The 16,163-nt window shown below is 56.4% G+C and overlaps 1 protein-coding gene across 8 annotated transcripts in view; it reads right to left on the reverse strand.

Annotated features, from left to right (window-relative positions):
• The window catches only part of hivep2a (HIVEP zinc finger 2a), a 250,346-nt gene that overhangs the window by 20,163 nt on the left and 214,020 nt on the right, over positions 1-16,163 (reverse strand). For all 8 annotated transcript variants that reach the window (XM_052011708.1, XM_052011709.1, XM_052011710.1 and 5 more), the window contains 3 exons: positions 15,947-16,014; positions 9,465-14,683; positions 7,715-7,872 (listed from right to left, as the gene is read on the reverse strand). In XM_052011708.1, the coding sequence (XP_051867668.1) occupies positions 7,715-7,872; positions 9,465-14,129 (4,823 nt within the window). In that variant the 5' untranslated portion in view covers positions 14,130-14,683; positions 15,947-16,014. The remainder of the gene's footprint in view (positions 1-7,714; positions 7,873-9,464; positions 14,684-15,946; positions 16,015-16,163) is intronic.

The following is a 16,163-nucleotide window of genomic DNA, read 5'->3' on the forward strand; positions in this document are numbered from 1 at the left end:
ACAATCTACTGGAGGAACTCAGCGGGTCAAGCAGCATTTGTGAGGGAAGAAGAATTGTCAACATTTTGGGTCAAAACCCTGCATCAGGACCTAATTCCATGGTTAAAATGGAAAGAGCGCAGAAAAGATCGATGAACATTTCGCCAGGACTAGAGGGCCTGAGTTACAGGGAGAGGTTGGCTGGGCAAGGTCTTTATTCCTTAGAATGTAGGAGAATGAGGGGAGACCTTATAGAAGTGGTTAAAATAATGAGAGGCATAGATAAGGTGGACGGTAACAGTCTTTTCCCCAGGGTAGGGGAGTCCAAAACTAGGGGGCATAGGTTTAGGATGAGAGGGGAAAGATTTAAAAGGGACCTGAGGGGCAACTTTTTCACGCAGAGGGTGGTGAGTATATGGAACGAGCTGCCCGAGGAAGTGGGTGAGGCAGGTACAACAGTATCATTTAAGAAGCACTTGGATAGATACATGGAGAGGGATTTGGGCCGAACGCAAGAAATTGGGACTAGCTGGGTGGGCACCATGGTCGGCATGGGCTGGTTGGGCCGAAGGGCCTGTATCTGTGATGTATTGCTCTGTGACTCTGCTCTGCAAACTTTGGATCACCCCATATCCTAATGCACACAAACTCCTGCTCACCAAGCCTGCTGCAGTCAAGGAACACTGAGTTTACAATTCTTCATCTTTTCAGATCTCTCTCTCTCTCCCCATCTCCTTCATCCCTAAAACCCGCCTGAAATCCTTCAGCTCTTCAGAGCTGTGCCCTCGCACATCCCTGAACTTAACTGTTTCATCATCAACCTGAGACCCGAGCTCTGGGAGTGCCTCCATTAACCCTACATCGCTCCCCTCTCTCCTCCCTTAAGAAACTTCTCAAAACCAACCTTTCTGGCAACATTTTTGACTACCTGCCCCAGTCTCCCAATGGGGTCCAGTTTTTTTCTAATGCTCCTCTGAAATGCCACGAGATTTTTGTTTTAAATAGAAGTGCATTTCATAAATTATTATTGCTATTGGTTTATTATTGTCACTTGTACCGAGGTATAGTGAAAAACTTGTCTTGTATACTGTTCGTACAGATCAATGCATTACACAGAGCATTGAGGTAGTACAGGGTAAAAACAATAACAGTATACAGGGTACAGGGAAGTGCATTGCAGGTAGACAATAAGGTGCAAGGTCAAACAAGGTAGATTGTGAGGTCAAGAGTCCATCTCATCGTATAAGGGAACCATTCAATAGTCTTATAACAGCGGGATAGAAGCTGTCCTTGGGCCTGGTGGTACGTGCCCTCAGGCTCCTGTATCTTCTGCCTGATGGGAGAGGGGAGAAGAGAGAATGACCCGGATAGGTGGGGTCGTTGATTATGCTGGCTGCTTCACCAAGGCAGCGAGAGGTATAGACAAGAGTCCATGGAGGGGAGGCTGGTTTCCATGATGTGCTGGGCTGTATCTCTCTGCAGTTTCTTGTGGTCCCAGGCGGAGCAGTTGTCATATCAAGCCGTGATGCATCCAGATAGGATGCTTCCTATGGTGATTTGATAAAAGTTGGTGAGTGTCAAAGGGGACATGCCAAATTTTTTTAGCCTCCTGAGGAAGTAGAGGTACTGGTGAGCTTTCTTGGCTGTGGCGTCTATATGGTTGGACCAGGACAGGTTATTGGTAATGTTCACTCCAACGAACCTGAAACTCTCAACCCTCTCGACCTCAGCACCGTTGATATAGACAGGAGCATGTACACCACCCCCTTTCCTGAAGTCGATGACAAGCTCTTTTGTTTCGCTGACATTTAGGGAAAGGTTGTTGTCATGACACCATGTCACTAAGCTCTCTATCTCCTTCCAACTCATCGTTGTTTGAGATATGGCCTACCACAGTGTTATCATCTGCAAACTTGTAGATGGAGTTAGAGCAGAATCTGGCCATGCAGTCATGAGTATATAGGGAGTAGAGTAGGGGGCTGAGGACACAGCCTTGTGGGGCACCAGTGTTGGGAATAATCATGCTGAAGGTGTTGCTGCCTATCCTCACTGATTGCGGCCTGACTTTGCATAGTTCCTAGCAGACCATTTGGCCCATCGAGGCAATGCCAGCTCTCAAACCAATCCCATCAATGCTATTCTCCCACTTTTTGCTCTGTAATCTATTCTCTCTCACATGCCCGATAACTCCCCCACAATTCTACCACCCAGCTGCACACGAGGGGCAATTTACAACACCGATACAACCTGCCCACCCGCATGTTTGTAGGTTAAGGGTTGCAGGGAGAAAGTGGGAGAATGGGGTTGAAAAAATCAGCCATGACTGAATGGTGGAGCAGACTCAGTGGGCTGAATGGCCTGATTCTGCTCCTACATCTTGTGGTCTTATGTCTTTGAGATTTGGGAGGAAACCAGTGCATAGGGAGGACATGCAAACTCCACACAGACAGCACTGGAGGTTAGGATTGAACCCGGGGTATCTGGAGCTTTGAGGCAGTGGCTCCACAAGCTGCAGCTTTTAATTTGACAGCAATTTGCTTCAACAAGGCAATATCCTGGATGTTAACAACTCATAGTGTAAACTAATGTCAGCAGTCGGTCCTGAGGTGTTGTGGAGCTGTTGACATGTGGAAGTCTCTCCCAGTGTGGAGACTGCTCGGGACATAATGGAAGATGTGAGATTTGTAGATTATTTTCCTAGATAGGTTGAGCGAGGTCGGGCTTTTCTCTTTGGAGAGGAGGAGGATGAGAGGTGACTTGATAGAGGTGTACAAGGTGATAAGAGGCATAGATCGAGTGGACAGTTAAAGACTTTTACCCAGGGCGACAATGGCTAACACAAGGGGATATAATTTTAATGTGATTGGAGGAAGGTATAAGGGGGATGTCAGGGGTAAATTTTTTACACAGAGAGTGGTGGGTGCATGGAACCCACTGCCGGCAGAGGTTGTGGGGGCAGATACATTAGGGACATTTAAGAGACTCTTAGATAGACTCATGAATGATAGAGAAATGGAGGGCTATGTGGGAGGGAAGGGTTAGATAGATCTTAGCGCAGGATAAAATATCGGCACAACATTGTGGGCCGAAGGGCCTGTACTGTGCTGTAATGTTCTCTGTTCTAAAATTACAAACAAAGATGGAACTGAGGCAGCGGGAGAACCTTGGGACTAGCTTGGATGGGTATCTTGGACCAGCTGGGCCGAAGACCTGGCTGAAAATTCTCCCCGTCCCTATGTTCAGATGGCTTCCCGAGGAAAACCTCCAACCAGTACTGGGCTGTGGAGAAGCCCCTGAGTTACACCTCATGGAGTCAGAGAAAGATTAGAATGTGGGAGTACATTCAGTCATAGTCACAGAGCACAGAAACAGGCCTTCCGGCCCAACTGGTCTATGCCGACCAAGATTCCCATCTAAGCGAGTCCCATTTGCCCGCGTTTGGCCCATATCCCTCTAAACCTTTCCTATTCATGTACCTGTGCAAGTACCTTTTAAATGTCGTTAGTCAACCTGCCACAACCACTTCCTCTGGCAGCTCGTTCCATATACTGACCACCCTCTGGGTGAAAAAATTACCCCTCAGGTTCCTATTAAATCTCCCCCTTCTCACCTTAAACCTGTGCCCTCTAGTTCTTGATTCCCCACCCCTGGGAAAAAGACTGTGTGCATTGACCCTATCTATGCATTATGAGTATGCATTATGAGGAGAGACTAAGGGAGCCTAGGGCTTTACTGTTTGGAGAGAAGTAGGATGACAGGAGACATGATAGAGGTGTACAAAATATTAAGAGGAATAGATAGAGTGGACAGCCAGCACCTCTTTCCCAGGGCACCAATGCTCAATACAAGAGGGCATGGCTTTAAGGTAATGGGTGGGAAGTTCAAGGGAGATATCAGAGGAAGGTTTTATACCCAGAGAGCAGTGGTGGAGGCAGGTACATTGGTCAAATTCAAGAGGTTACTAGATAAGCATATGGACGAATTTAAAATAGAGGGATATGTGGGAGGAAGGGGGTTAGATAGTCTTAGGCGAGGTTTAAAGGTCGTCACAACATTGTGGGCCGAAGGGCCTGTATTGTGCTGTACTGTTCTATGTTCTATATTCTATGTATGTCCCTCATGATTCCATACACCTCTATAAGATCACCCCTCATTCTTCTACACTCTGAGGTCAAGTAAATGGACACATCCAATTTACTTGACCACAGACCCAACTAATTTTATAAATCACAACTTTTTCTTCCGGAGCAGTGTGTATATTGTATGGGGGGAAGGGCTTGGGAGTGAGCAGGAATGTCACACCAGGATTCGACTTGCTTAGTGCACATTAACTCCTGAAGCCGTTCACAGACCGATTGTTAGTCATACTGAGACAATTCTGTCTTCAGTGGTAAATCACAATGCGATGTTCAACCTTCACCAGCAAATAACAGGTTATTGAGTTAAATCATCACATTGTGTCATAAACTGTGGCTAAGACAATGGAGAAGCAGTGGGTGTCACAGAGAATCTGGTGCACATACACGCCTACTATTTTGGGTATGTTTCCTCTGTACATCTGTGTGCACCTACACGACCCTGTGCATGTGCACTGCTATGCATGGATGTGTAAGCCTAGTTTACGTACTGGTGTGAGCATAGTAGTACGTTTGTATGTGTCTGCACGTGAGTGTATGTGTGTGTGTCTGCGTCTGTGTGTACATGCGTACATGATGTGTGTGTCTATGCGTGATTGTATGTCTGTATCAGCGTGTGTCTCCACGCATGTGTATGTTTGTGTGTGTGTGGTGTAAATGCACATGTGTGCATGCACACGTGTTTCTGTTTGCATGTCTGTGTGCGTGCACGCATATGTGCACACATATGCATGTGTCGGCATGTGTGTGTGTATGCGCGGTCCAGTTAACGTGTGTGTGTGTGTGTGTGCACATGTGGTCCAGTTAACATGCGTGTGGGACAGAACCAGAGCCCTGGAACTGAGCATTCACTGAGAGAATCACACAGCCCCAGTCACACCAGGTGAAATCTGAAGAGTTGGCCTCATAGTGAAAGGGGAGGTAATTGTAGCAACACATGTGGGCAGGCAAAATAACGCGATCCACACCCTCGTGTACGTCTACTGGAAGTCCCACGACTTCACAGCTGAGTTTATGATCCAACTGCCTGACCCAGTCAGTAACACTGCATATGGGCAACTGTACACACCAACTGTCCCTCCCTGCCCCATCGGCGGAGAGCAGTGTGGAGATCTCTTTGGGTTTACACCGAGGAGAGGCTTCACTTTAACAGCTCTGACATAGAAAAACACAGCGTCGGTGTGTGAGAGAGTTCAGTGTTACAGTGTCACCGACCCCTGATACACCCCTCACCTCACACTGACCCCTGACACACCCCTCACCCCACACCAACCCCTGACACACCCCTCACCCCACACTGACCCCTGACACACTCATCACCTCACATCAACCCCTGACTCACCCCTTACCCCACCAACCCCTGACACACCCCTCAGCCCACACTGACCCCAACACACACCACACTGACCACTGACACACCCCTCAGCCCACACTAACCCCGACATACACCACGCTGACCACTGACACACCCCTCAGCCCACACTGACCCCGACACACACCATACTGACCACTGACACACCCCTCAGCCCACACTGACCCCGACACACACCACACTGACCACTGACACACCCCTCAGCCCACACTGACCCCGACACACACCACACTGACCACTGACACATCCCTCAGCCCACACTGACCCCGACACACACCACACTGACCACTGACACACCCCTCAGCCCACACTGACCCCGACACACACCACACTTACCACTGACACACCCCTCAGCCCACACTGACCCCGACACACACCACACTGACCACTGACACACCCCTCACCACACACTGACCCCGACACACACCACACTGACCACTGACACACCCCTCAGCCCACACTGACCCCGACACACACCACACTGACCACTGACACACCCCTCACCACACACTGACCCCGACACACACCACACTGACCACTGACACACCCCTCAGCCCACACTGACCCCGACATACACCACGCTGACCACTGACACACCCCTCAGCCCACACTGACCCCGACACACACCACACTGACCACTGACACACCCCTCACCACACACTGACCCCGACACACACCACACTGACCACTGACACACCCCTCACCACACACTGACCCCGACACACACCACACTGACCACTGACACACCCCTCAGCCCACACTGACCCCGACACACACCACACTGACCACTGACACACCCCTCAGCCCACACTGACCCCGACACACACCACACTGACCACTGACACACCCCTCAGCCCACACTGACCCCGACACACACCACGCTGACCACTGACACACCCCTCAGCCCACACTGACCCCGACACACACCACACTGACCACTGACACACCCCTCACCACACACTGACCCCGACACACACCACACTGACCACTGACACACCCCTCACCACACACTGACCCCGACACACACCACACTGACCACTGACACACCCCTCAGCCCACACTGACCCCGACACACACCACACTGACCACTGACACACCCCTCAGCCCACACTGACCCCGACATACACCACGCTGACCACTGACACACCCCTCAGCCCACACTGACCCCGACACACACCACACTGACCACTGACACACCCCTCACCACACACTGACCCCGACACACACCACACTGACCACTGACACACCCCTCACCACACACTGACCCCGACACACACCACACTGACCACTGACACACCCCTCAGCCCACACTGACCCCGACACACACCACACTGACCACTGACACACCCCTCACCACACACTGACCCCGACACACACCACACTGACCACTGACACACCCCTCAGCCCACACTGACCCCGACACACACCACACTGACCACTGACACACCCCTCAGCCCACACTGACCCCGACACACACCACACTGACCACTGACACACCCCTCAGCCCACACTGACCCCGACACACACCACACTGACCACTGACACACCCCTCAGCCCACACTGACCCCGACACACACCACACTGACCACTGACACACCCCTCAGCCCACACTGACCCCGACACACACCACGCTGACCACTGACACACCCCTCAGCCCACACTGACCCCGACACACACCACGCTGACCACTGACACACCCCTCAGCCCACACTGACCCCGACACACACCACGCTGACCACTGACACACCCCTCAGCCCACACTGACCCCGACACACACCACGCTGACCACTGACACACCCCTCAGCCCACACTGACCCCGACACACACCACGCTGACCACTGACACACCCCTCAGCCCACACTGACCCCGACATACACCACGCTGACCACTGACACACCCGTCACCCGTAGCATCCCATGAATCTATTTTTCCACTGAAGTTATAAAGTACAGTTTCTGCAGTTTGCCTGCTCTGCTTCGGAACATATCTCCTTATCCAGAGGTGTAGATACACTGGAGAAGGGGGAATTGCTTCCTCGTTCAGTGTGGGTGCAGCGGGAACACTTGAGAATGTCACCAGGAGCTGGTCCTACAGTCCCTGATTCATACCACAGCTCTGTCTGAGGGAGAGAGTCTGAACCTAAGTAAATGGTGCACAAAATAATAAAAAAGCTTACGATCTGTAAATATTTTCACATCAAAGACATTGGTATCCCTGGGATGCCTACCCTCCGTCAAAGATTTTAATCCTTGTGGGCTCAATCATCTTGGTTCCATGGTCTTTGGTGACACACGTCTCCATCTTATCCCTCTCCTTCTCCAAACTTCCTGCTGTTTTCCTTCCAGTTCTGTCACTCTCTTGCTGGGAAGATTCGTACCACTTAATCTGTGGAAGACAGATGGTACCTTGTTATTTTTTCTCTGCCGCCTTAGTTCAGTTTTTAACCCTTCCTGGGTCAGTGGGACCTCTTTCTCTGCCGACAGTCCGGCTCAGAGCACGGGATGGATTCATCCTCGCACAGCTTGAGAGGCTCTCGGCGCTGGAGAAGGCCCTTCTGCATCTGCTTGCCCGTTCGTAGAGCTGTAGAACTCTCCAATAACCTTCCCACCACCTTCCATCTCATTCTGTTGTTCCCACCCCCCTGAAAACTTGTTAGGATTAAAATGCTCTCTCTTTCCCTTCGAATATTCTTTTGTGAGTCCATTTTCACCCAGATCTCTCTGAGCACCTTTCAAGAGCTTCTAACCATTTGAAAAATATTCGCTCCTGACCCAGGTGGATAATCTCACATTTTCCTACTTTACACTATGTGCCACTCTCTTAATCATTGGACCCCCATCCACCAGTATTTCTGGCATTTTCACTAAAGGAAATTAAATAATCAATTATGCCCCAGTCATTTCTCTGTGTGTGTGTGTGTGTGTGTGTGTGTGTGTGTGTGTGTGTGTGTGTGTGTGTGTGTGTGTGTGTGTGTGTGTGTGTGTGTGTGTGTGTGTGTGTGTGTGTGTGTGTGTGTGTGTGTGCATAGAGTCATACAGCGGGGAGCAGGGCCTTTGGCCCAACTGGTCCGTGCCGACCAAGATCCCATTCCAAGCTGGTCCCATTTTCCCGCGTTTGGCCCGTATCCCTCTAAACCTTTCCTATCCATGTACCCGTCCAAATGTCTTTTAAATGTTGTTATTGATAATGTGCATATGTGTGTCTGTGTGTTTATTTGTGAATACCTGTATGAGAGTGTGCTTGTATATATCTGTGTGTGCATGTACATGTGTGAACGTGTGCACGACCCCAGTTGTGTGTGTGTGTGTGTTTAATTGTGTGCATGCGTGTCTGCTTGTTTCATTGCAGGTGTGTGCGTGCATGTACGTCTGTGCGTGCACATATGTGCATGTGTGGCTTTGTGTCTGTGCATGTGTCTGTGTGTGCGTACCTGTGTGTATGTGCGTGTCCGTGTGTCTGTGTGTCTGCTCTTGTGTGTGTGCGGGCACATGTGTGTGCATGCGTGCATGCATGTGAGTCTGTTTAATTACGTGTGTGTGGCTGTGCCTCTGTGTGTGTGTGTCTGTGAGTGTGTGTGTGTGACTGTGTGTGTGTGTGTGTGTGTGTGTGTGTGCGGGTGCCTGTGTGTGTCTGTGTTTGTGTGGGTTTGTGTCTGTGCATGTGTCTGTGTGAACGTATCTTTGTGTGTGTGTATCTGTGTGTGTGCCTGTGTGTGCGCACGTCTGTGTGTGCTTGTATGTGCGTGCCAGCACACGTGTGTGCATGAGTGAGTGCATGCATGTCTGCCTGTTTAATTGTGTGTGTGTGTGTGTGTGTGTGTGTGTGTGTGTGTGTGTGTGAGAGCGTGTGCATGAGCCTGTGTGTGTGTGTATGTATCTGCATGTATCTGCATGTGTGAGAGACAGAGAGCGCCCCAGACCCACACACACACCACCCATCACCCGGTGCAGCAGTGAGCGACAGTGCCCGTCCATTACCTGTGCTAGTCGCTGTTTCCACCGGCTGGAAGCCACCAACTTGCCGGCACTGGGCCATCCGACGGCGGAGGTGATGTAGATCTCCGGGCAGGCCCTCTGGCGGGAGCGCAGCAAGGCAAGGGCCACCTTGGTGGGCGTGCCGGGCGGGTTGGGGTTGTACGAGCTGACACACCAGGTGGCGTAGATGGAGGACTTGGGGGCAGTCTGGCGGGCGGGGTTGGGCTTGGTGTAGTTCAGGAAGCACCAGCTGACGGTCACCGCGCTGCGCAGGCTGGGGAACTGCAGGAACTGCTGCAGGTCGGAGGCGTCGGCCAGCAGGAGGGTGCCCCCCAGCCCCGAGGGCGCCTGCACCACCATGCTGATGGGGAAGCGGTGGGCAGCGGAGGGGGGCGGCTCGGGTGAGGGGGCCAGGGGGCTCTCTCCGCCGGCGCCCTCCACCTCGGGGAGGGGACGGGGCCGGAGGTCCTGCGAGGAGGAGGAAGAGGAGGAGGAGGAGGAGGAGGAAAGCGAGGGCGAGGAGGCCCGGCCTTCCCTCAGCTCGGTGGTGCAGCGCTGCCTCACCAGCTGGGGCTTGAGGGGCTTGGTTGCCGGGGCAGCGATGGAGGAGGAGAAGGAGGAGGGGGAGGAGGAGGGTGGGGAGGAGGACTCCTGCAGGCTGAGCTTCTCCATCATCTGCCCACAGATCCTCTCCTCCTTCACCCGCTTCTGCTGCTGGCTCTCCAGCACCAGCTCCAGGCTGCTGGCAGGCGACAGCACCCGCTTGCTGCCTCCGGCGGGCGAGCAGCCCTCTGCCAGGCCCAGGGGCAGGGGCGGGCCCGGCTCCGGGCCAGTGCGCCCGGCCGGAGAGGGGGCCAAGCGCCAGGGCAGGAAGGGACCCCTCTGGGCGGAGGAGGAGGAGGGAGCCCGGCCCGAGGCCTGCTCCTCCGCCCTGGAGCGCAGGGGCAGGCCACCCGGCTGGCGGCGCGAGGAGGCGGCCGAGTGGCAGACGCTGGTGTAGGTCACGCTGCCGTAGCTGGGCACCTGGGCCTGGATCCTGACTGGGACCAGCAGCGGGGGGGCGGGCCGGGAGCCGGCGGCAATGGGGCCTAGTGGGGCGGCCCGGCAGGGCGAGTGGTGCGGCGAGGCGCGGGGCGAGGGCGAGCGGCCTGGCCTGGCCTGAGCCTGAGGCCTAACCTCGGCCGGCCAGGCCTCGGGATCCGGGGGGAGGGCCCGCCAGGGGCCGTAGGCATCGGGGGTGGGGTAGGGGCGCGGCCCGAAGGCCGGGCCCTCACCTGGGAAGTAGGGGTGGGCCTGGAGCTGGGGGGAGGAGGAGGAGGAGGCCTCGTTGCCGGGTGACCGGCAGCCTGGAGACGGCGAGCGGAGCCGGGGGTAGGCCTGGCCCAGCTGCATGGGCTCGGGCGGCTCGGCAGCCTGCTCGCCCTGCGGGCTCTCCGAGTACTGGCTGAGGGTGGCCTGCCGGACCAGGAAGCACCTCCTCCTCTCTGCTGCCACAGGCGAGGAGGCGCGCAGCGGGGGCCCCGGGCCGGCCGACAGGCTCCCGTAGTCGAAGGACTTGCTGCGGGCCTCCGCCGCCTCGGCGCACGGCTGGCAGGGCGTCTGCTCAGAGGCTGAGCGCCTCATCTCCTTCTGCTGGGGCCCAGCAGTGCCATAGGGCACAGTCAGGTACTCGGCGGGCGCTCGGCCCGGCTCTGTCGCCCCCCTCGCCCCCTCCTCCCTGTCCAGCGAGAGGGAGAAACTGGAACTGTGCGACCAGTTGCTCTCCTGGCTGGGACTGCGACTCAAGGTGCCTGAGTCGAAGCTGGAGTCCCCGGACGAGTACTCCAACTCGGCCAGTCGCAGCCTCTTCTTCTTGGGTGGCAGCTTCTCGGCTGGCAGCTGGGACAGTGTCTCGCTGCGCTGGGGCCACTGGAACTCTTCTGCAGCCTTCTCAGGCTCCTTGGCCGGAGGTTCCTGCTCTCTCTCGGGCTTGTCTGGCTCCTCGGTCACCCGGATCTCGGGGACCTGGATGTTGCGCTGGCGGACCAGCTTGGGCTGAGGGGACAGGGAAGAGGCTAGGCCCGACTGGGCTGCCGCCTCAGATGACTCGGGCTGAGGGACGTCCTGGGCCTCGGAGGGCGAGGCAGAGTCCCCGGGCTGGAGGGAGGGAGTCACCTCCATGGACTCGGTGCGCTCGAAGGAGCTGGGCCGGCTAAGGGAGTTGGTGTGCTGGATGACGGAGATCTCATTGCCACCGGGTCTGCGGCAGGCCTGAGGCGAGGCAGGCCAGGTCTCGGGGGCGCCGGGGCCCTCGTCCTGCCCATGCACCTCCTTCTCGTCTGCCAGGCCGCCCAGCTTGTAACCCTCGGCGACCCTTGGGGCGCCGGGTGGCGGGACGGGAGGGGCCCTGACCGCCGGCTCCTGGTCGAGGCTCTCGGCCTTGGAGTCGCAGAGGGAGGCCAGGGAGGTGCTGGAGCCGCTGTACGTGCTCCCGTAGTCACCAGCGAGCTCGTCCTCGTCCCCCACGCTCTTCTCCTTCCTCCTCTTGCGGAAGGGCAGGTTCTCTGGGCCCTGGCCGGGCTTGTGGGAAGGGGCCTGAGGTAGGCCCGGGTACTCTGGGCAGACCTCGCTGGGGGCAGCGGCCCGGTGGGCCAGGCCCTTGGCCCTTGGCCCGTGCGTTGGCATGCAGTAGAACCTGCGGTGGGCCTCGAAGTTGTCCCAGATCTGGTACTTCACGCCGCACGCCTCGCACTCGAACACTGAGCCCTGGCCCCTCTGCCCCCACCGGGCCTCCGCCTCGCCGGACTCTCCTTCCTCTGCCTTGGGCGCCAGCACGCCCCGCGGGAGGGTGTGCCCGGCCTCGGCCTCGTCGGACAGGGACGGAGCCTCCAGGCCAGGGAAGAGCTCGATGGCTGTCTGCCTCTTCAGCAGCCGCTGGTGGGACAGGATTGCGGAGCTGGAGTGGAAGACGTCGTCGGATGAGGTCATCCTCTCGTCAAAGGAGTGGCTGCCCCGGAGCACCTGCGGCACGCCTAAGCCGCTGCCCGAGGTTATGGGCATTGAGTTGCTACGGATGAGCGGGGCGCTCTCCCCGCTGTCGGCAGCGGGGATGCCCAACAACTCCGTCTCGGCCTGGGCCAGCCGGGAGCCGAGGCGGTAGGCCTCGGCCTTGCTGCTGGGCTGCAAGGCCAAGGCTCCGTCCTCCCCAGGTAAGAAGTACGGCCGGACTTTGCCGCTACCAGCCTGGGCTGGCTCCATCAGCACCTCGTTGCGTGCGATCAGCTGGATGATGTGCTCCTCGATCAGCTTCTCGATGTCGGGCTTGGAGCTGGGCAGGGGCAGGGGCAGGGGCAGGGCCTCGGCCTTCTCCTTCAGACCCACCAGCTGGGGCTCCTGGGCGGCGACGTTGGCCACCAGTGGCCTGGGAGCCAGCCGGGCGAACTTGCCGAAGATGATCTCAGCGTAGGACTTGGCGTTGGTGTTGGGCGGGCTGGCCTGCTGCTCAGCGCTCTCCGAGCGGGAGAAATAGCCGGAGTCCGTGCTCCCCTTGCTGTGGGGGCTGAGGAGGTTGAGGGACGACTGCTCACTGTCCTGGCCTCGCTTCTCGCTCAGCCTCAGCGCCAGCTTCTGCTTAACAGCCCGCTGCCCGCCGTAGCTGGGGCTCGGGCAGGGCTCAGCCTTGACGAAGGCGGGGGCCTCAGTCTGGCCGCCCGCCCCCCCCGAGGCCCTGGGCACGATGAGGATGGGAACCTTCATGTGGGGGTGAGGGGGTGGGGGCTCCTCCTCGGCTGGTGGGCCGCCACACCCGGCCCGGAGGTAGGCCTCCTCGTCGCCCCCAGTGACTGAGGCCTCCAGTTCCCCCCGGGGCGAGGGCCTGCCGCCCAGCCGCACCTCCTCGTCCGTGTCCGTGCTCTCGTCACCCTCGGAGGGCAGCTCGGGCTCCTCGCCGGGGCTTGCCCCCTGCTCGGCCACGGGCACCAGGCCGGCCTTGATGGCGTGGGCGTGCGATTTACGGTGCTTGTAGAGATTGCTCTTGGTCTTGAAGGAGAACCCGCAGGGGCCACAGGGGTACGGCCTTTCGCCCGTGTGGGAGCGGATGTGCTTCTTCAGCACGCTGGGTTTGGCGCAGGCCCGGCCGCAGTACGGGCAGATGTGGCGGCCTGGCTTGCGGGCCTTGCGCTCGTCCCTGGGGCCCAGCGCACCCTGCTGGAAGTGGCGGAAGGCCGGCGGGGCCCCCGCCTTCTTCCCCTGGTGGGGCCGGGCCTGGGGAGGGCCAAGGAAGGGCTCCGGGGTCCTGCCGGTCTCCGGCTGGCCACCGAACTGCCAGGCCCTGCCATCGGGGCCCGGCTCGGGGCTGGGGTTGGGCTGGTAAGCCGGGGCGCTGGGCTGGTGGCGGGGGAAGGCTGGGAACGGCGGGTGGGGGTAGCGGTAGTGGCTGGCGAGCAGGTGCTGGTGGTGGGGGGGAGGAGGCGGCGGAGGGGGAGGGGGCGGAGGAGGGGGCGGGGCAGCCTCGGAAGGCAGGGCCCGGTAATAAGGCTGTGCGGCCTCCATCGTCCGCCGGGGCGCCACCTGTTCGGCGAAGGTGCCGGGCTGCTCTCTGGGCAGGGACGTCCACTCCCTGTTGCCTTGCCCCATGCCACTGGAGTCCTGTAGCTGAGCCGAGCTCAGCGCGGTGTGCTTGGGTTCCATCTCGCTGTGGAGGGCCGCAAGTGCCAGACTGCCGGTGCCCTGTGGTGACAACAGTCTGAAGCCGGGCCTAAGGCAGCCTCCCTCCTGCCATCAGAAGTCCAGGACACACCTCCTCGTCGGCTCTGGTCTGCGCCGGTTGCTGCCACAGAACTCTGCCGCGCATCAAACCGTTCTCTCCAATCACTGCGCCCTTCCCTCGCAAAGTCCGCTCTGCCGCTGAAGGTCCGACGGCAAACTATTTCTCTGACTGCACTTGTGGCACGCCTGGGGAATAATCGTCGCTCTCCACTGCTCCGTCGTTCCCATTATAAAGCAGCATCCTGTTCAGTTGGCGCAGGCAAGCGGCATCCCTGCCCCTCCTTTCCTCCGATCCCGTAACATCGCCGCACCTGGGAATGCTGAGAACTCTGGCAAATCGTCTCCTTCCCGTCCGGGTGCTCCCTCCTGACTCAGTGCCCGGCCAGTGGGTCGGGCAGCAGGCAAGGCTCTGCTCTCGGGAGGGGGGACCTCCCTTCCGATCTCTCCGGAGGCGTCTGGGCTTTGCAACGGCTCTCCTGCAAGAGAGGAACGGGGGGACGCGAGACGTGAAAAAGGGATCGCAAGTGCACGCGGGCGCACACACACAGGTGTCACATGGCTGTCCCTTGATTTGCGAAAGGGATGCCTCTCAGGAAAATGTGTCGCTACGCACGATTGTTGTAACGCAGAAGGTCGGGAGAGATGCATTGTGTGGGAAGTGCAAGGCGTTGCACTTTGGGAGGTCAGGTGTAAGGGGAAAGTGTACAGTCAATGGCAGGACCATTGGTGTACAGAGGGATTTCGGAGTCCAAGACCACAGCTCCCTGAAAGTTGGCGGCATAAGCAGATAGGGTGGTGAAGAAGGCATACGGCATGCTTGCCCTCATCGGTCGGGGTGTTGAGTACAAGAGTCAGGAAGTTATGTTGCAGTTGTATAAAACTTTGGTTAGGCTGCACTTGGCATATTGTGTGCAGTTCTGGTTGCCCCATTACAGGATGACAGACTCTTGACCTCACTATTTACCTCATCATGGCCTTGCATCTTATTGTCTGCCTGCACTGCACTTTCTCTGTAACTGTAACACTGTATTCTGCATTCTTTCTTGCTTTTCCCTTGGACTACCTCAATGCACTGCTGCTGTGAAATAATCTGTATGGATGGCATGCAAAACAAAGTTTTTTACTGTACCTCGGTACATGTGACAGTAATAAACCAATTACCATTGTTGGCTCTTCATCAAGGGCTGCTAAGTGAGGATAGGGGTTATACATGGTGGGCTAAGGGGCCTGTTGTAAGCTGTAAATGGGTGCTTTAGGGTTGATGCAGACTTGGTAGGCCAAAGGTCTCTTCACATGCTGTATGACTTTTCTAACATCTCTACCAAATTCCTTTAAATGTCAGGATGGATGCCCAAATAGCTTGGTAGCATTCCAACGCAGACCAAAGTCATGAAAGTCTCCTTGTTTCAACTTGCTCTACGGGTGTTCTGTGGTGGAGATTTTCAACTGAATCTCTGACATTAGCAGAAAACTAACTCGCAAATGATTGGCAGTAAATCGCCACCTTGTGTGCAAGAGCGGAGAAGGGCAGATGTTGCGTGGTGTGGAGGTGTCTCACGACTGTGGTACAAACAGTTGGGCAAAGGTTGGACCCATGTTCCATCCTTGGCACAGGAGTGCAGGTTTTTAAAGTGGGTCCAGTCACACTTCCCACAGAGAATGAACCAGACAATGTTCCCTCCTAATGTCCTAAACTCACAGGATCAAAATTCACAAACTAATATTTTGCAGTCCGTTACCTGTTTATACTTTGAGCTTCACCCGGGTTAAGCTAATCCCAACAATTCTTTATCGAGGCACCAGTTATCTGCAAAGGATTAAATAGAAAGTCTGTGAGAGCATGCTTTGCAACTGTTAGCAGCTTCAGGTGAATCAGCACACTTGACAGATAAACATCAACGTTCTTGATAAGTGATAACTATCAGATACACCATAAATATTTGGTATGTCACGAAA

Source organism: Pristis pectinata, chromosome 3, assembly GCF_009764475.1.
Source record: "Pristis pectinata isolate sPriPec2 chromosome 3, sPriPec2.1.pri, whole genome shotgun sequence".
Lineage (NCBI taxonomy): Eukaryota > Metazoa > Chordata > Chondrichthyes > Rhinopristiformes > Pristidae > Pristis > Pristis pectinata.